At 42.4% G+C, this 21000-nt stretch overlaps 2 protein-coding genes and 2 long non-coding RNA genes across 4 annotated transcripts in view; 1 reads left to right on the forward strand and 3 right to left on the reverse strand.

Moving 5' to 3' along the window:
* LOC134287671 (uncharacterized) overlaps positions 1–626 on the reverse strand; it is a 6181-nt gene extending 5555 nt beyond the window's left edge. Inside the window, exon 1 of the long non-coding RNA XR_009997439.1 lies at positions 553–626. This is a non-coding gene — a long non-coding RNA (uncharacterized LOC134287671). The remainder of the gene's footprint in view (positions 1–552) is intronic.
* A 4307-nt stretch (positions 627–4933) lies between these two features.
* Positions 4934–5626, forward strand: LOC134289012 (uncharacterized). The gene is made up of 3 exons (XR_009998218.1): positions 4934–5177; positions 5254–5402; positions 5469–5626. It is a non-coding gene; the product is annotated as an uncharacterized LOC134289012 (long non-coding RNA).
* A 4215-nt stretch (positions 5627–9841) lies between these two features.
* LOC134286125 (uncharacterized) lies at positions 9842–11713 on the reverse strand. Its single transcript, XM_062847698.1, has one exon. The coding sequence runs from the start codon at positions 11711–11713 to the stop codon at positions 9842–9844; it is 1872 nt and encodes a 623-aa protein (XP_062703682.1).
* Positions 11714–12725: 1012 nt separating this feature from the next.
* On the reverse strand, positions 12726–13908 carry LOC134286126 (uncharacterized). The gene is made up of 2 exons (XM_062847699.1): positions 12864–13908; positions 12726–12820 (listed from the first exon to the last, which is right to left on the reverse strand). The coding sequence occupies exons 1-2, from the start codon at positions 13906–13908 to the stop codon at positions 12726–12728; spliced, it is 1140 nt and encodes a 379-aa protein (XP_062703683.1).
* Positions 13909–21000: the final 7092 nt, after the last annotated feature.

Below are 21000 nucleotides of genomic sequence, written 5' to 3' on the forward strand. Positions count from 1 at the left end.
AGCGTTCTTTTCATGTGTCCAGCCCACTACAGTCTGCCGAAAGTCATAAATCATAAAAGTCTACATTCCTTTCACATGTCTGGTACATAGATAATTGTAATGGAGAAAAACAAATCTGGAGCAACATTTGAAAATGGCATACAAGCATTGGTAAACAATTCACATGTCGTTCCTGAGCCCCCATTAGCTTATTCACACAAACTAAGACCGTTATCAGAGAGAGCAAACATCGATCTTTCGGATAACGGTGTATATTTGCGTGGGCGGGCTGCTGTTAAGCCATACGGTGCGTTTTCGAAAAAATACACAAGACCTCTTGGGCCCTTTTCAAATGTTTCTCCAGAAATACTTCTCATTAGTGCGACTCATACATTTGAGGTACATATATACCTGTGAATCGTGCCATTTGCAGCACATACTCTTTATGTGCTAATTTGCCTGAAATGGCGGGTATTAGTTGCACATACTTTGCATGCCAAACCATGTAACGATACATCTAAACGACGATCAGACTGCCACGAAAGATGATTCGATTGCGAAACCATTAAGGACAAGGTATTTGGAGTACATAGCTCAAATTTTCTAGAGCACCGTTTTTTAGAACCGTTGAAATGATATGGCTGAAATGATAATGCATCATGCTAATTGTTCAGTGGTTGTCAACAGCGTGATGCATTTTCATCCAAATTCATTCAACGGTTCCAAAAAACGGTGCTCTAGAAAATTTGAGCTATGTACTCCAAATACCTTGTCCTTAAACAAATATGGTGACTTAATCACGCGTGTTTCTTAACATCTTGTTAACTGTAATCTTAGTTGTTCTGAGCTAGTTTAGCAGAAATACTGATAGCTCTTCGAACAGTGAATCAAAATTCAACCATCGCGCAACAATAATGACAATGTCGCAACCTGTATTTGTTGCGACAAAACAAGCCATGCGACATAAGCTTGTCCCAACTTGAAAATAATGGGATTAACATCGTACACCACGAGTTTAGAGATTTTTAAGCCTTGCATTGCGATTTTCGAACGGTAACTTCGAGTCGGTAAACACTGCAACTCTGGTGAAGCTCTATCATCAAACAGTTTCGACTTTAGGTTAGTAATAATTGATTATTCACGAGTTGAAAAGTACGCAACAAATTCAGCTTCCGTTTTGTCTGCAACAAAAAATTTCGAGATAATGTCATTATCTGTCTCCAGTAGGGATAAAGACTAATCGTCGCACCTTCTTTGTTGCTTGTTTTGTGCTTCTTTTGTCTGACAATTCTCTTCACTGTCTTCGAATATAATAAGAACGTTTGTGTATATTGTGCTCTGATTTTGCTTTTAAGAATACTTTTGTTCGCATGTTGGACACATAAGGCCGATTTCTTCACCCTGACTAAAGCGATAAACCAGGTTTAACTATATGGGTAAACCTGGTTTACCGGTCAATCCGAGGTTAAGAAATCAGCCCTTAGAGAATAGCTTTTAATTATTCTTTCGGCACACGCCCTTGATACACGTACTTTAAGGTAAGCATTTGTAATCATTTTTTTTTATTGTGGAATCAATCAATGTTTGATTAAAACAGTTTCAGATATGATGATGCTGAACCTGGGCATGCTAGCGGAATACATGTACGTAAAACGAATATCGGATTAAGTACGAGACACTGAAGATGACCTAACAGTTGAGGTCGAAATACATATCTGTCAAAGAAGGAATTTTAAGTGTAGAATTAGCATTTAAGTTAAAATACACGTTAATACAAACAAAAAAAATCTGTCAAAGAATGCAAAATCGTTGTGCAATTAAAAGGAACAGTCCTTAACTCTATATTCTTTTTACTTAGTTTAAGATATGTTCCTGTTGAATATGTTCATTGTTGTTTATGCTGAGAACAAATTTAACTAAGTTTACAGAAAAAATAAAAATTGAAAATGTAGAACAAGATTAAGAAGACATCCATGTTCTGGAAATGTCACAAATATAAAAAACCAACAAACAGTGATATGCAAAGTGAGGCAAGACTGACGCTATTTGAGGTTTCAATACAACTTTTTAAGAACTTTTATTAGTTTTTTTATGCTTCATTTCGGAATCATTGGATAGATTTTGATTACTAAATAGTTATAACACATAGAAGATGATTGGAAGATATCGAGTGTACGGGTGACTTTTCAATTCAATTCTAATGGATAGTTTCCACTTTGCAATACATTGTAGTGGTTTTCCAGTCTTATGACTAGTCGTTTAAATCACTATTTCGTTTTTATTTCGTTTTTGTCACGCTCTGCAAGGGCAAGTGACATTTCTCCCCATACTAAATCTGTTGTCAAACTTGTAATGTCGGAAAGTGGTCTTCGGATGCATCACAAGAGAGACGTGTACACGCGGTGTTGGTCTGAATAGAACTGAGCATATTTATTTGTATATGGTTTACCTACGCATGAGTGACAGCATGCACTCTAAGATGCATTCACTCAAGATATTATTATTTGTAGTAGTGTGGACACTACATTCCTCCTTTTCTTTACAGTTTTTTTTTTATTTCATTACTTAAGACTAATGTACTTAACGAACAAAAATGTATCTCTTAATATTGGGTATCTCATTTTGTTTTTCTGCAATGAAATCCCTGGAAATAATTTGACATTGTCAGTTGAGCCGTTTTATGCTTCTCCGTTTTTAAGTTGTATAGCTTCCATTCCCTCATACTTCAACTATATTTTGATTTTGTCCCGCTGCTGTCTCCTCCTTAACATTTAGGTCTTTTATAACATTTTTGACTTGTCTTGCGTTATATTAGTTTCTTCGGCTTCATTAAATATTGTTGTACGGGTTGAAAACAGCTGATGGTTCCTGTTCATTATCATTCTTCGTACAATAAAAAAAAAACCTCTCGTCTCGATCTCCTTTGGTCAAGCACAGCTAGCGTCTGCATATACGCTATTTGTGGTGAAATGGCCTAGGCCTGCTATCTATGTTATCTAATTCAGTGTTTATGAATCGATGCCAATTTGCAAATCCAAACATACCCTTACAATCTCACCTTTCTTTCAATTTTGAATAACTAAAATATTAACGCACACTGAAGCAGCAAAATAACTAACAATAGCTATTATTTCAAGGAGGCAAAGATAAAATCTATCAAAGTCTTAGATAACATATTCACTTTCTTTTTATCAAATGCACAAGAAATTGTTGATAACAATGTACGGATTTTACAATTCCAATTCTTCAAATACCTTAATTTCTATCATTTCATCCATACAAACTGTTTGCCGATTTTGTTTATATTGATTGCCACCTCTTTTTTTTAAAATTGGATAATATTATTACTACCATTTCAAATCACGAATAGTTGTTCTAGCTTTCTGTTTGTCTAAATTTCTATTGAACCATCCATTTATAGAAGAACTGCAACTCGACTCTGAAGAACTTAGTCCTGGGTCAATTTTCAATCAATCTGGTATCCTGCATAAAAATGAACACTTCGAGTGATGGGTAATGTTTGACCGCTTCGTGTCAACGACCTTAATTGGCTAGCTGTTATAGTTTTCGAATTACTACACTCCGCCAATGTGAACACTAACGTATAGTCCTTTCATTGCTTTGCTCCTGAGCCCTATCAATACTCATCAATGCATATGACAATAAATTCCACTCTACGTTATATCTTTATGTCTTCAAACCCTGGATAAAACTCATTGCCAATTCTAAGATTTTTATTTTAAGAAGAGCCATTCGACACACGAGATAAAGAAATATTTCCAAATAAATATGTGAAACTCAAAACGAGACTGCATGTCAATTATAGCATGCAGTATGTATTCTGTTTGATCATATAGAAAGTTCAGATTCATATTTACACACTACTATTCCAACCGACTTCTGACTGCTACAAAGCATTAACAGGAATCACGTTAGCTGCAGCACTAGAATCAATTGATTTATGTTCTAATACTCTATTTATTTAAATACCCTCCTTTTGACAGAAACTACAGTTATCCTCCTTCCCTTACTTAATGAGTCTCCTCCTCACATTTCAAACATAAACTTCTTCGAAGCAATGCGAAAGAATCGTGAAAATCTCGGTCACTACACTTCATCACAGGGTCTCTTTTTTAATATATTTGCTCATTTGATAGGCTCGAACCACACCTAAGCATAACAGAGCCGAAACACTAGACCAAAAAAAAAAAAGTTACTAATAATACTTGTTGTACTCCATCGAGCCAGACGCTGCGAACTGCCTCCGTCGTGGACACGCTTGATCCTTGCTGTTATTTGGCGTTGGTGGTGCTTCTATCATCTCCGATAAATTGGCGAAGTTTTGCCGAAACTTTTCTAAACCAAACCAGATTTATTTGCCTCATGCGCTCCTCTTCTAACTCAACGACTTCTCTTTAGTGGGTTTTTCGTTTTTCTCTGTTACCAATCGCGTTTGGGCTCCAAGATGTCTTCCTCTACAAATTCAATTTTTTCTTCGTCGATAGTGTCTGCTCCGCCATGTAGCGCTGATACTCCTCCTTCCACAACACCGGCATAAGAAACTGCTGTTTTTCTGTCTCGACCTTGCTTCTCCGCCAGTTTTAAAGTTGGGCAGAAATTCCTACGGTGACCTTCCGACCGGCACACAAAACATTTTTCCAGTAGCTTCTCATATATGGTAGATCTTCGCCTTCCATTTACCGAGCTCCATAACTGCATGGATATCAGTATTGATTTCCATGTATACCCCTCTGGTACCGGTATGGAGGTTGTCGAAGGCTGTCCATGTCCAAGCACCACAGGCAGATGCTTGTGATCAATCTCCGGAGGAACATCAAATACACGCACGTATTGAACGATGATTTCAGCAACCTGCATAGCTTCACCGAAGTACGATTGGAGAACACAGGATTTCTTCTTCACATTTCACCATTCCATGAAATGCCCCGTACACTCAGAAACATAACAAATCACAGACAGTTTAAAAGTTATACTTTTTTAGTTTCACTGCAGTTTACACCTAGACTAGATTAAAATTTATACTTACATTGCTTGAAAAGGTAAACTGAGCAAGAATTCATTTAAGATAATTTTATTGCAGTGTAAAAAGAAAAGGTATGGCGTCTCCGTGTTTACACAAGTTCAACTTTTAGAACCTCTTCAAATTTAATTACAAATTTCCAATCAATCAAGGGCAAGTAAGTTTGAATCAGGGTTTGAATCAAACCTTGATCCAGCGAAAAATGATCAATTGCATCAATGCGTGTGTTATAGGAGCAGCAGAACGCCATTGGTTCCGGGAAATGTGCCGTCTGAAATACCGTCCTGGCCAAGATCCCGGCTTTCCTGCTTCACCACTCCAGGCGGTAGAGATGAACAACAGCGGAATATCCTGATTTCATCATAATTCGGCATCGCACAAGGTAAAATTGTTTTTCCCAATGATTGTTCAAGCTTCTAAAAGCGCTGTTGCAATTTTTCATTTTCAGATTCATACATGTAAGATACCTGCTGCGTTGCAAACAACAATCGGAAGGATGGAGCCGCTCATTTTCCGCTGCCTGATTATTGAGTTTCGATGCTGGTTTTTACGATACAGAAAGTGTAAAATCAATTGTACCTTAATTGAAAAAGTGAATAAATTCAAAAGTTTTTAATTTTTTTTTTGTTTTAGTTTTGCAAATCAATCATAACCTCAAAATGTTTCATTAAAATCATGTAATGCTTTCCCGTATTATCGTTTGTTATACTAGAGTACAAATAAATCGAAGTTATACTAGGCCAGTTTTACCGGAACATATACGAAGTCTGGGGTCAACCAGGCGAAACGTGATTAGTATGAGATTTAAACTATTTAGTTTAGATTTTTTTCTGAGTGTAGATTCATACCTCCAAAATTTCACTCCTGCTAAAGCCAACTAAATCAATTACAAGGTAGAAATTTTCTTTGTTTGTAAGAAACCTTTTTTTATGTGAAATATTTTATTTGTGAAATCTCTTATTTCTACGATATTTTTTTAACTAAACTGAAATGATCTACAATCATATTGCTTTTTTTAATCTACTCTGAGCATCAACATCTGAGTTCTAGACCAAAAACCATCTTTAACACCATCCACTCTGAAACTGAAAAGCCGACCATGCCGAGTTCTCTCATTCTGAGGTCAGGTGGTCAGATCCTCCATGTTGGCGTTCAACATTCAAACTAAGCCAATTCTTCACTTTGCCTAAAGGTATTTTCTTGACATTTTTTTCCCAATGAGCCAATGACCGAGCCCGTGCTTTCAAAATCAATACAACTCAAATACTTAGTTTCATCAATAACTTCTCTGGCTACTTCAATAAACGAGAAAATATTATTGATTCTCACCTCTACCTAAAATTCATTTGTAGACGCAACCAAAGACTAATTTTCAATCCTTTTTAAGCAATTCCCAATAAATCCAGCATACTATTTCGTATCCGCTATTTCACTTGAATGACTTTCATGTTCAATTAATATAACTTTATTCCGCGGGTTTGCACGGCTGTTTATGTTAACTAAATTACTCTCTATTTTACCCTCATTTTTAAGTATTGACATACTACCACCAGTACCAATATTGTCCCAATCAAAAAGCTTAACCTTCCTAATGCACCACGTTGGAACAACTCGCTGACATAGTGTACGGTATGGGTCAAAAATGACTTTTATGCCCAAGGAGGGTTAAAAGTATCTGTCATTTCAAAACTCTACTTATTTCATCCCGTAATAAAACTCTTCTAGACTTACCAGTGAATCCAGTGCACGACTCATTTCAAAGTATTTATTGTCATTGAAAGATATCCAACAGCTACTGGCCCCGCTCCCGCAAGGACCGTACAATGCAGCTGGGATATAGTAGTACTGACGGCGGTGATATTGATTCACAACTCGACGCGGCGGGGTTCTGACTTAGACTGACTTTATATTATCTTGAATTTTACAGAGTTTGATTGTTTATTTAATTCCACTGGTGCCGTGTGCACCGATCCGAGACGTCCTTCTTGGTGCCGGGTGCACCAAAATTGTTGACTCGGCGGGCGTCGGGTGACGCCCGCTTAGACGTTTAGCTGGTTCCTCCTCGTCGCCGCTTCCAGTGATTTCAAGCGGTTCATGTTTCGCCGCCACCGCCAGACGATGAGAACGATAACGGCCACTAGGACGAAGCCGCCGTCCATGGAATAAGAAATCACATCGTGCGTTGTGATATTGCTGTGTTCAAACGTTTCCTCGCTTCCAAATGGCCACATTGTGATACTTTGTAGCCGCGCTGGTTGATAGAGAATGATACTGTACGGTTGTCGTACGATCGAGGCGGACCCGTTCGGTCCGCTCGGTGCGCATTTCAAGCTGACGATGCGCCTTCAGCTCGGTGCCATGTGGGGTCCGCCGGGACCTTCCTGTGGGGCCAAGACTTGCCGACGAGTGCTCTCTTTGAGGGGCACATTTTCTGCTGCGTTGAAAGTTCTTGGTGAGAACTCCGTCGCCTTAATTTTTGTTAATGCTGATGGCTCGATCAAAGTGCAGCCATGAACCCTGGGCGATGATAGGGTGACCACCCATTCCTACTTCGATCACATCCATTTTCTCCCCCCTTTGGGACGAGGACGCAAGCGATCGTCCCAAATTGCTCGAGGTGGGGGGTCCTCTTCATGTTCAGCTACTTCGTTGATTGGAGATAGTTCTGCGTTATTGTCAACTGCTGGTAAGTCGATGGGCAACGGGGCTAACAGTCGAACGTTGCGTTTGTAAAGATTAGGTCCGACGCGAACTGTGGCAACTCGCACGACGCCGTCAGCACCTGGATGCGTACTGGTTACGATACCCATAGGCCATTTTGCTACAGGATTGTGGTCATCTCCAATGAGGACAACTTGCCCAACTGCTAGGTTGGGCTGCTTCTTGGTCCATTTGGCCATGCAGCGCAGATGTTGCAGGTATTCATCCTGCCACCTCCGCCAAAATTGCAGAGTTTGATGTTGAATACGCTTCCAGCGTACCGATATGCTCCCGTTTTCGATAAATTTGCCTGGGATTGGCAGAGCAGTCATTGATCTTCCGATGAGGACCCAAGCAACCAAAAGTTCGGATAAAATAGCATGTTTGGGCTTAATCAGCTATTCGAAGGTAGATGAATAGCATTCTATTCAACTCACTTTTTAAGTAATTAATCGAACTTCAGTTCACAAAAAGTACACTTGTGTCGCTGAAGGGAACGCTATTCAGCTTAAAAATAAGCTTCGAAAAAATCAGAAAAAAATGCGCTCAGTCCTCAAAAGCAATTTATTATTGAGACACATTAGCACATGAGGAATCCATATACCTTGAAATAATTTTTATGTTTTTTACTTACTGAGATTTGAACTCGGGTTCTCCTCGTTGAAAGTCGGCGCCTAACCACTACTCCATGTATGTGTTGTTAGGCACTGCGGGATTTTACTCAATGTGCTGATATCTTTTAGTAGAGCTCAATCAGGTTCGCATGTGAACTTTCTCTGAACCTGAAGCCGAAGGTTCGAAAAAAGTTTACGTGGAACTTCTTGTGAACTTACACAGTTTGACGTTTACAGTTTGTTTTGGTTCGTAATTTGAACAAGTGCAAAGCAATAAATTAGTGCCAGTGCCAATAATTTAGAAAAGTATATATGTTTTCAATGATTACGATCGCGTCGATTACCGGAGCGCTGGTGCGATTAGTGAGACGGGGTTGAAAACATGGGAGACTATTATCCGCAGCTGAAAAAAACTCCGGCGGAATCCTGCTCTACCAGTTGTCCGCTGCGGGGCAGCTTTTGAGCCACACAATATGGATGTTTTGCGTTGATTACAAGTAAGTACGTTGACATATTATAATGAAACGAAGTGTACTTGTGAAATTAACACAAACTGTGATTGCTGCGTTCGATTTCCGAATGATTTAATTGAATGAGAACTTCTCCCCAGCTCCGCTGTCGCCGAAGTTCAAGTGAAGTTCACTTTTGGTACGGTTAATATTTATCCGAACTTTGAGTAGTAAGTTCAAAAAAAGTTCAAATCAAGTTCGGAACGGAACATTTCAAGTTGTTGGAACATGTTCATATGAACTTCATTTGAGCTTTAGATGCACGGAAAAGTTCAAAATGAGTTCGGTTAATATTTGATTAAACTCTGCTCGAAAGTTCAACGTAAGTTCTTTCTGAACTTGTTTTCGACTTTAATGTCGTTTTGAAGAGAAGTCAAAAGCTTGTACATGTACTTCCAAGTTCATAAACAATACATGAGTAACTTTTTGGAGAATCAAGTTCGACGAAGCCAGTATTGAACCAAATTTAAACTTCTGAGTCCGCGCTTCAAGTGAAATCCGAACTTTTGGTTGCTTGGGGAAGTGGCCTGGAGTCAGTGGTTCTGGGATGCTAGCATCCGTCCAGACCACTGTGAGGGGGCGAGAGTTCATAATTGCCGCCACCTGGTAGAGTACAGTCTGCAGTTCCAAAATGTTGAAGCATGCCCCGCGGGCTGCTGCCGTGAACAACCGTTTTGCAACTTTGATGTTAGCTTCCCAAAGCCCTCCAAAGTTTGGGCTTCGGGGCGGTATGAAGGAGAAATTTATCCCCTTGTTGGCTGCTATTCCGACCAATTCGTCTTGAAAGATCTCATTGTTATAGATTTTCCGTAGTTCTGCAAGTTCCCTACCTGCTCCAACAAAGTTCCGTCCATTGTCTGAATAGATTACTTCTGGCTTCCCACGCAGTGAAGTAAACCTCATCAGAGCAGCAATGAATGCACCTGTGGACTGATCTTCCACCACTTCAAGATGAACTGCCTTTGTTGAAAAACAGACGAAGATGCACACGTACACTGTCACCTCGTTTTGGCCCGTGGGCTTGGCAGAATCTGAAACGGACCGCATAGATCTACTCCGGTGTGGGTGAATGCTGGGGATGGATTCACCCTAGGTCTTGGCAGCTGGCCCATTTGTTGTTGAAGCTTGCGCGGCCTAGCTCGTGCGCACAAGATACATCGATTGACGACAGTTTTGGCCAGTTTTCGGAGGTTCCGCATCCAATAGCGTTGCTGGAAGTCCGAAATGATTGTCTCCAAGCCAGCGTGGAGATTTCGTCGATGAATGTGCTCTAGTATAATTTTTCCGAAGAAATGCTCTTGGGGTATTATTGCTGGACGCCGTTGATGCTGAGGTAAGTCGGACAGGCTAAGCCTGCCCACGATGCGGATGAGTCCATCTTCGATTATTGGACTGAGATGTTGAAGGGGGCCCTGCTTTGTAGGGGTTCCTTGTTCCTCTAAGTGAGCGAGCTCCTTTGGATAACTGATGCGCTGTAGATGCTTGACGATCAGTTGTTCACCAGCCTCCAGTTCGCTGACGGTTAGGGGCCCGAAGCATGGCTCTCGGTTAATCCCGCGACTTTTGATGGCCGCTGATTTAGACATGAAGTTGTTCATGGCCCTATTGACGACAGCAAAATGCCTCCGCGTCTTCTGGAATGAGTTATGGTGCGGGTAACTTGATATTAAGTCCTCCACCTCACTGCTGGCGCTGTCTCTGTCGGTTGACGAACAGATTGCTATCACTTGCGGAGCGCCATATGCCTCAGCGCGCCGTCTGTTCTCTAGCGCATAGTTTGTGGCATGCAGCCATATATCCTTTTTCGTGGTTAGAAGTTTTCTCACGGAGATACCTCTCGAGACTATGTCAGCTGGGTTCTGATCCGTTGGAACGTATCGCCAATCCTCTCGATGCGTAAGGGACTGAATTACGTTGATTCTATTGCGAACGTACACTTCACTGTGGGGTACGCTTGAATGAATCCAAGCCAAGACTACTTGTGAATCGCACCAGTAGTATGTTCTTTGAACGTGTGTTGGTATAATGGAAATTACCCTTTTCATTAACTCTGCTAGTAGCTTTGCTCCCAGAAGTTCCTTTCGTGGAAGGGTGACATCCTTCATTGGCGCCACTCGAGATTTGGCGCACAATAGGTTCATAGATATTCGATTTTTCTCGTCTATGCAATATGCATAGACCGCGCAACCATAAGCCAGGTTAGAAGCATCTGAGAATCCATGCAGTTCCAGGTGCACGGGATTGCTAGGAATCGCCTGGCGCGGAATTGTCAAGCTAGCAAGTTTTGGTAATGTTTTCTTCAGCTGCTGCCATTCATGTTGCGAATCAGCTGATTCCACTGCCTGCCGCCTTTCCAACAGTTTTTCGGCTGAATCTCCCCCCATCATGAAGTTGTCCACGTAGAAGCATTGTTGAATAACCTCAGCAATTTCAGGTTGTTCGGGTCGAATTTCCTCTCCGACCTCATGAAGCGCTCGGCATGCCAAGAAGGACGATGCCGCCTCGCCGTACGTTACCGTTTTCAATCGGTATACTTGTATTTCCTCGGAGGGATCGTTCCGCCAGAGGATGCATTGGAACCACGAATCCTCTTCGTGAAGATTTACTTGCCTATACATTTTCACGACGTCGGCTGTGGCCACTTTGTCGTGGCATCGGAAATCCAACAACAGGTCAAATAATTCACGCTGTATAACAGGACCACTGTGCTGAATGTCGTTGAGTGATATGTTACTTGACGTTTTTGCGCTGGCGTCGAATACTACTCGTAATTTTGTTGAAGTGGAATCTGGTTTGATTACGCAAGAATGCGGTATGTAGTACCTGACCTTGGATTTGTCCTTGGAGTGGACTATTTCCATGTGATTCATCGCGAGATATTCAGCTAGGAATTCTCTATACTGCTTGTAAACTTCTGGATGATGGGCAAGGCGTTTTTCCAAGGATAGAAATCGCCGTTTTGCCTGCTCAAAAGAATGGCCTAGTAACTGTGGCTCATTTTTGAAGGGAATGCGGACTACATATTTTCCATCTGCTCCTATCGTCGTGTATTTCTGAAAATGCTCCTCGCTTGCATTCGCGCTGTGGCAGGGCTTCGCTTCCGCAGAAGTTACCTCCTCAAGCGCCCAAAAACTTCTGAACAGATTATCTAGTCCTTGATCCTGGTAGCTATGGTCTGGGGCCGATGCGCAATCCCACTTGCTTGATACTTCAGGCTCAGATGCTATAACCGCCGTGGTAGCTCGTCGCGGTACTTGCAACGATGTTAGTCCGCCAACAAGCCACCCGAATGCGGACTCTTGGAAGATTGGTCCGCTGCCCAGATTGATGGATCTGGGTCCCATGATTTGGAAGAATATTCGCGATCCAAGTAGTCTTTCGACTGGTTGCTTCTGATAAAAGAGTGGGTCAGCTAGTTCAATGCCCGCTGGTACCCTTATTTCTCCTGCGTGTAGTGTGATACTGGGTTGGTCCTCAATCAGGCGCGGGCCAACCATCATGTCCACTGTCATTGTGAAATCGCCACTCTTAGAGGCGATTTGAGTTGTAACTTTTCGTCGCGCATTAATACCTCCGCTAATCCCTTTTATGGTCAGCTGGGTTTTCGAAAAAGGCAAGCCAAGAAGGTGGGCTGCCTGTTCACTTATAGTTTCGACCTGACTACCCGAGTCGAGCAGGCACCTTACTTGGTACCAAGTCGTAGCTCCCCTCACTTGGACGAGGGCGGTAGCCAGGAACACGTAGCTGCCTGGTAGTCACTGGGTGATACTGGTTGAGGCCGAAGCCGTAGTCGTTGACCCTTCATTGCCCTTTTGGGTTGGTTGCGGGGGGTTTTCCGCAGCTTCGAAATGCAGGAGCGTATGATGGCGCGCCCCGCATTCCTTACAGCTCACGTTGGAGGAGCACTTTTGCACGGAGTGCCCCCAAGACATGCAGTTGTAGCACCGCCTGGATTTGGACACAGCCTCCCACCTCTCCTTGAGGGGGAAGCAGCACAATAAAAAATGCTGTGCTCTTTACTTCCGCATATGAAGCAATTTTTCTGATTGTTTTGTGATTGAGCCTTTTTTATTGGTTCTTTGGTTGGTGTAGCAGCAGCTACTGCTGCGGTTTTGTGTTGACGCCCTCTAGGCGGCGCCTCTTCCAGGTACTGACAAGCCAACTGATTGGCCCGTTTTTCTAATTCGGCCTTGAATTCGGCCCAAGTATAGATTTTTTGTAGATCCAAGCTCTCTTCAAGCTTGGATAGGGTTACGTCGTCTAATTTGCCCTTTACTATGGCAATAATTAGGCCGTTGGCCACACTATCTAGCGTTTGATTTCGCTCACCTTGGATTTGGTGAGCGGCGTGGACTGCGGTGTCTACTGCGTCGATCAACGCCATAATTCCCTTGGCGTTGGGGCTCATGATTTTCTTCACCATGAGCAATTTAGTAAAGTAGCCTTCGAAGGCTATTCTACGCTTGTAAAAGCGTGTTTCGAGCTTTTGCCAGGCCTCGGCAAAGCTCGTTCCCGAGTTTTCGAGTGCCTCGACTGAATTTTTGGCAGGTTCGAATTTTTCCAGGCATTTTGCCAGAAATGCGAATTTATCCGCATCTTCATTCAGAGCGGATATTCTCTTCTCGAAGCGGCTCTTGAATGAGAGCCACTCCGTGGGTGAACCGTTGAATCTTGGAAGCTCGATCCGCGGTAAATGGTCGGATCGACCTGAGGACTGCTGGATGGTCTGATCCAGCAGAGCGTTTGAAGAGCTGCTTGAAGGAGCTGGCATCACCTTTTGAGCCATTTCCTCCAGCAGCACCTTAGCATTTAGGTAGACAGCCATCAAAGGCTCTCTACGCTGTTGAGGGCCATCAAGGCCCTCCAATCGTAGCAAGACGTTGGACGCCTGCTCATACAGGCCGTCCAGCATTCCTATCGTTGTTTTTAGCTGCACCCGGGTGTGGGCCTGGTCCTTTAGCTGCTTAGCATCGCTCGCCAACCTTTTCATACTGCTTTCTAATGCGACCAGCTGGTTCTTGCTGGTGTCCACCAGCTCGGCTCGCTCGTCCTCAGCACGCGGCATTTTCACTTAATTCACTTAGTAAATGGGAACGGACTTACTTTAGAGTGTAAACGGCGTTCGCTCCTTCCAGTTTCCTCGGCTTGAGGTTGTGGCTCCCAGGTCCGAAGCTGGGGGAAGATTGCACGGTTCCCACGACGGACAGCACCTCTTCTGTAGGGATTCTCCGGAATTCCACTCTTTTATTTTTTCTTGGTTGGCGTTTTGTCTCTCTTTCTGTTTTCACTACCTTTTCTTGGGTTTCTGACATGCGTATTTTGTTCGGGCACTACCAAATCTTCGATTTGCCACTTTGATTCCCCATGGACAATTAATTAGGGCTCACTCTCTGGCGATATTCACGTACTTTACTTTTGCAGACGCCGGGCGCCAATGGCATTCACAATTGATGTTTTCACTTAGATTCACTAGCGGCCGGACCAACGTAATAGCTCCGACGGCAAAACGGCAGACGACGGGCAATTAATAAATTAACGATTTTGTTCGAGCACGATCAAGATTGACTGTCCCTCTCCACACGGGGCGACTATCGCTTTGTGTCGCTTGGGTTCACTAGAGGATTGATTAGCACACGCGATCACACTTGATTCACTAGAGGATTGATTAGCACACGCGATCACACTTGAATGATTACGAGATGAGTTACATGAGTGATCAGCCGGTGCTGATCACGTCGGGGTCACCAAAAATGAAAGATATCCAACAGCTACTGGCCCCGCTCCCGCAAGGACCGTACAATGCAGCTGGGATATAGTAGTACTGACGGCGGTGATATTGATTCACAACTCGACGCGGCGGGGTTCTGACTTAGACTGACTTTATATTATCTTGAATTTTACAGAGTTTGATTGTTTATTTAATTCCACTGGTGCCGTGTGCACCGATCCGAGACGTCCTTCTTGGTGCCGGGTGCACCAAAATTGTTGACTCGGCGGGCGTCGGGTGACGCCCGCTTAGACGTTTAGCTGGTTCCTCCTCGTCGCCGCTTCCAGTGATTTCAAGCGGTTCATGTTTCGCCGCCACCGCCAGACGATGAGAACGATAACGGCCACTAGGACGAAGCCGCCGTCCATGGAATAAGAAATCACATCGTGCGTTGTGATATTGCTGTGTTCAAACGTTTCCTCGCTTCCAAATGGCCACATTGTGATACTTTGTAGCCGCGCTGGTTGATAGAGAATGATACTGTACGGTTGTCGTACGATCGAGGCGGACCCGTTCGGTCCGCTCGGTGCGCATTTCAAGCTGACGATGCGCCTTCAGCTCGGTGCCATGTGGGGTCCGCCGGGACCTTCCTGTGGGGCCAAGACTTGCCGACGAGTGCTCTCTTTGAGGGGCACATTTTCTGCTGCGTTGAAAGTTCTTGGTGAGAACTCCGTCGCCTTAATTTTTGTTAATGCTGATGGCTCGATCAAAGTGCAGCCATGAACCCTGGGCGATGATAGGGTGACCACCCATTCCTACTTCGATCACATCCAGTCATCATCACATACAATGCACTTTACAATTGAATCTGGTATTCAATTCCTTTCCCTTTGTTAATCCATTCAATCTAGAATTATAAGGTTTTGCAATAAATGCCTCTAGAATCAATAGTGAATCCGGTTCTCGACCAATTTCAAAGTGTTAATTTTTATTGCAATTTTCAGTGAGTTCGGTGTGCGACCCATTTCACTATTTCCAATACCTCACTACCCTTTTCATCACCCAATACATTCCAGTAATGAATTCAGCACTCCTCTCAATAAATTATTTTAAAACAAGCGGTGAATCCAGTACTCGACTCATTTCGACGTATTTATTTCATCAAATGTGATGCGCCTAATAAGTGAATCCGGTATACAACCCATTTCACTTCGTCCAATCAACCAATTTAAGTACATCAGCTTTTCCCCGATCTCCAGTGAATCCGGTTCTCGACCCATTTCACTGTATTAATTTATGTTTAAATCTCTAATACATTTGTTAAATGCCAATCAATTAAAAAATGAATTTTTGAATCACCCTACACGTCATAATTATTGAACATAACTGTAAATTGCCTCACGACCCTCTGAATAGAAGGTGGTTTCGGCCTTGATTTTCAGTCTCTATTATATAACATTGTATTGTATTTTGTTTACGGGCCTATATGCTTTGATAATTGTAATATATACATAAAAACTGATACTAATACCATGTGCCCTATAAATACGATACCCCAATGATAGAATAAAGTTCAGTCTTACTAAAACTACCGCCCGACGAAAGTCTAGTGCGCATCCGAAATACCTCAGAGAATCCCCCTCAGTATCTGCTGCCGTAGTCCCAGTTCACCTTGACCATCGAAGGCCGGCCCGTGAATATCCGCCGAGTGAAATCGGAGTCAGTAAAATGTTACTGTGCGTTTAACAACATTCAAGTAGTTAATCAGGTATTCGAACAATATCACTATCTCTCAGCTCCTATTCATTTATTTCTAATGTATTTCAAAAGAAAACTACAACAAACTTTTGTTTTGTAACTACCAGTGAATCCAGTACTCGACTCATTTCACCGTATTTATGTTCATAAAATGCTGTTCACCAAATTATAGTGAATCCGGTATACAACCCATTTCACTTCGTTCAATCAACCAATCTAGAATCATCAGCTTTTTACAATCAATTAATCTAGTATCTCCAGTGAATCCGGTACTCGACCCATTTCACTGAATTAATTTACATGTAAGTAGTAACTCTGGCACTCGACCCATTTCATTCAACTATTCTTATTCTCCCGATGAAACAAAACATCAACTCATTTCTACGTAAATATTTTCACCAAGTTCAACGCACTCTCAACTCATTGCACTGTATTAACGTTCACCATCCACAAAACGAACTTCAACTTTACAGTAGTATGTTCTAATTTGTACCTCAATTCACACGGCACGTCTCTACAAACAAATCAAATGTAATTCATTTTCTAACAGTTATTCTTTTTAAGCATACTTCTTGAAGCAAGGTATTTAATTTCATTCTTAATTATGCCCAAAAACGTGATTTATTTTACTTACAGTTGGTCGTTGATCCAACACTTCGTCTGGTTATCTAAATAACTAAATTTTCTTTGCGGTGTCCGTAGCAGACGACTAAGACCGGTCACGGTCCACCTCGCACACAACTAACTTTTGACATATCTCCCCAACTATAAAATTGCACCGATCTAAATACGGCGGAGTATATGCTTTGGCGTGATGAATTAGCTTAAAAAAAATCCATTCCAGTAACTATCAATGCAAACCAAAGAGGAGATGAATACCTTCGCCTCTCCGTACACACAACAATCGCCATTCAAATAGGCACGTTAGCATACCCACATCTTTGGAGTCCAACAAATTATTCCTTCATCCTTTTCCGTCCCTATAAATTACACAGCGATCATGGCACAAATAATGATCATCATCACCATCAGCAGTAGCCACCGGACACAGCATCGAGGACACCAACACATCGACCCCAGCCGAGAGTATCAAACAATCAGTGCACCATCGCTCACACATTACTCTCACGTCCTTTCTGATCATGCGACATACACCTCTTACGTTATGACTGCTCACATGTTCTCTCTCTCCTCTGCCACAAAAAGTGCGAGTTTCACAAAATCCAAATTTTTCTTCCCCGTTCAATTGCTGATCTAAAGTAAACAAAAAAACGACCTCCCATTTGCAGCCGCTGCTTTACATGAACAGAACACTTTTTCCGATCGACCGCTTGCATTTATTCGTCCGTTTCTCGACTTTCTTTTAATGTAACGCGATTTTAATAAACAACTATACGATTCCATCACAAACTAAAATGCAGTTTTATCCTCGAAGCCAAATGTAATGTCGGAAAGTGGTCTTCGGATGCATCACAAGAGAGACGTGTACACGCGGCGTTGGTCTGAATAGAACTGAGCATATTTATTTGTATATGGTTTACCTACGCATGAGTGACAGCATGCACTCTAAGATGCATTCACTCAAGATATTATTATTTGTAGTAGTGTGGACACTACAAAACTCACTTTGCAAAAAAGAAGGAATTTTACTTAAGAAAAGGAAACTTTATTTTATGCAGTCACAACATTGAAATCATTATAATGCATGAAGTTTTTATCAAGACCAAAGTGTCTTATAAAGTAAAACTACGAACAAAGAAAAAAAAAATACTTCACGAGACTACTATTATTGAAATTCATCGTATTGCATGCAAAACGATATGTTTCCAATATATTTTAGGCTTAGACTATAAGATGACATTCACATTGACATATATCAAGCATGCGTTTCATTCGGTAAGGTAAATACTTAATAAAAACTTGTGATGTTTTGAAAAAGATTTCAATACCATTTGTATAATCATCCTTAATCAAATGATTGTTTGATAAAAAAAATGTAATGAAATGCAAATGGCTCATCATGTCTAGATAATATCACGTAAACCCGCTGTTTCACCTTATTCCACCCGTTTCAACTTGCCCCTGTGTACCTTATTTTAAACCGAATGTTGAATTATCATTTTTAAATGCATTAACATAATATGACAACGCCAATCTAATGTTGTTTGTGTCAACTTTTTGTTATTTGAGACTCAACAGCCAAGGTATCAATTTATAAGTAACAAGGAGATAAGTCTTTGAAAATTTTAAGATTTTGTATGGACGAAAGTCCTCAACAGATCAGAGGCAGAGCTTTTGCAAATAAATCACGCACACTCAGTATAGTCGACTCACACTTTTTGGCAAATATCCGTGTGGATGTGGTATGAGATGCAAAGTATGTGCAATTAATACTCGCCATTTCAGGCAAATTAGCACAAGAAGAGTATGTGCTGCAAATTGTACGAGTCACAGGTGTATGGTGATTCCTCAAATGTATGAGTCGCACTAATGGGAAGTATTTGTTTACCTCCATTACATAGATATTGTGCCAGACAAATTGAAGGAATGTAGACTTTAATGATTTATGATTATCGGCAGACTGTAGTGGGCTGGACACATGAAACGAACGCCAAACAAGTTGAAACTCGTTGTAAAGGCTTTTGCATTCGTTTCTCTCTAAATGGATTCAAATTTACTATTAGAAAGGGGACATTCTCTAGCGGAGTTTAGGTTCATCAGATTTGCGTAATCCCATATCATGTGAAAAAAGTGGTAAACTACTAAAATCGAATTTATTTTAATTTTCCCCGATGAAAGATTTTTTAACCTCCAGAATCTTAATATATACTGCTAAGGCTAACTTATAACGAAAAAATATTTTAGGTTCATGAAAGTGCGATAATAATCCTGTTTCAACACACCGTGCGACATTTGCACCCATTTAGACTCGGCCCGAATTCATTATTATCACAGTTGAATTTCGTACACGACTTCGCAGCGGCTCACGTTCACAACTTTGCTCGAGATCGTGAGAGGGTCATCGGCTGCACAACTTGTAAGCAAATTAAGTTTGATTGGTGCGAAATATCGCTTGGAAATAAAAATACAGTGGATTTTCAAATTATCACAGAAGTCTAAACATTAACGAGAAACCCAATACACCCTCTAACGCAATGTTGAACAGCAAGCACGAAAGACCATCACCTTGCCGTAACCCGAGAGATTCGAAAGGACTCGAGAGTGTCCCTGATACTCGAACTACGCACATCACTCGATCCATCGTCGCCTTGATCAATCGTATCAGTTTATCCGGGAATCCGTATTCGTGTATAATCTGCCATAGCTGTTCTCGATCGATTGTATCATACGCCGATTTGAAATCGATAAACAAGTGATGTATGGGCACGTTCTATTCGCGGCATTTCTGCAACACCTGGCGGATGGCGAACATCTGGTCCGTTGTAGCGCGTTCACCCATGAATCCAGCCTGATATTGCCCCACGAACTCTCTTGCAATCGGTGATAGACGGCGGCATAAAATTTGAGAGAGTATCTTGTAGGCAGCGCTCAGTAGTGTGATCGCGCGGTAGTTCCCGCAATCCAACTTGTCGCGCTTTTTGTAGATGGGACACACGATACCTTCCCCCCATTCCTCCGGTTATACTTCCTCCTCCCAAATCTTGGTAATGACCCAGTGTAGTGCTCTCACCAGTGCTTCTCCACCGTATTTTAGAAGGTCGCTTGCTAGATGATCTGCTCCAGCGGCTTTGTTGTTTTTCAACCGGCCAACCTCCTCCTCAATCTCTTGGAGGACAGGGGCCGGAAGTCTTTCGTCCTGTGCACATACTCCTAGATCTGTTACCACGCCACCTTCGGTACTTGCAACGTCGCCATTGAGGTGCTCATCGTAATGCTGCCGCCACCTCTCGACCACCTCACGCTCGCTCGTGAGAATATTCCCGTGATTATCTCGGCACATGTCGGCTTGTGGCACAAAGCCTCTGCGCGAGCGGTTCAGCTTCTCGTAGAACTTTCGTGTGTCCTTAGCGACACTCTTCCATCGCTTCGCGATCTCGTTCTTCCTGCTGGCGCTTCTTCATCCGGAAGACTGAGTTCTGCCTGTTCCGCGCCTGTTTGTAACGTGCCTCATTCGCTCTCGTACGGTGTTGCAGCATTCTCGCCCATGCTGCATTCTTCTCGTTTTTCAACTGTTCACATTCGCCGTCGTACCAGTCGTTTCTGTGATTCGGAGTCGCGAATCCTAGTGCTGTAGCCGAGGTACTACCTATGGCGGATCGGATGTCCCTCCAGCCATCTTCAAGTGTAGCTGCGCCAAGCTGCTCTTCCGTTGGTAGGGCCACTGCTAACTGCTGCGCGTAGTCTTGAGCCACTTCTACGTTACGAAGTTGCTCGATGTTGAGCCGCGGCGTTCGACTTCGACGCGTGGTGATAACTGTCGGATGTTTTGAGCGCATGCATACAGCGGCTAAGTAGTGATCCGAATCTATATTCGCACTGCGGTATGTGCGGCCATTGATTATATCCGAGAAGAATTTACCATCGATTAGAACGTGGTCGATTTGGTTTTCTGTTTGATGGTCGGGTGATCTCCAGGTGGCTTTGTGGATATCTTTGCGGGGGAAGAAGGTGATTCGGACTACCATACCACGGGAGGCTGCAAAGTTCACGCATGTTATCATTTGATACGGC

This window comes from Aedes albopictus, chromosome 2 (assembly GCF_035046485.1).
Source record: "Aedes albopictus strain Foshan chromosome 2, AalbF5, whole genome shotgun sequence".
In the NCBI taxonomy this organism is placed as follows: domain Eukaryota; kingdom Metazoa; phylum Arthropoda; class Insecta; order Diptera; family Culicidae; genus Aedes; species Aedes albopictus.

What these genes read in the sequence shown, in the direction of transcription:
- LOC134286125 (XM_062847698.1), bottom strand. Translation starts at nt 11,713, where the DNA reads ATGAATCACATGGAAATAGTCCACTCCAAGGACAAATCCAAGGTCAGG.
- LOC134286126 (XM_062847699.1), bottom strand. Translation starts at nt 13,908, where the DNA reads ATGCCGCGTGCTGAGGACGAGCGAGCCGAGCTGGTGGACACCAGCAAG. An exon ending in AAATTGCTTCATATGCGGAA is followed by an intron (nt 12,821 to 12,863) that starts GTAAAGAGCACA and finishes TTCCCCCTCAAG; the next exon opens with GAGAGGTGGGAGGCTGTGTC.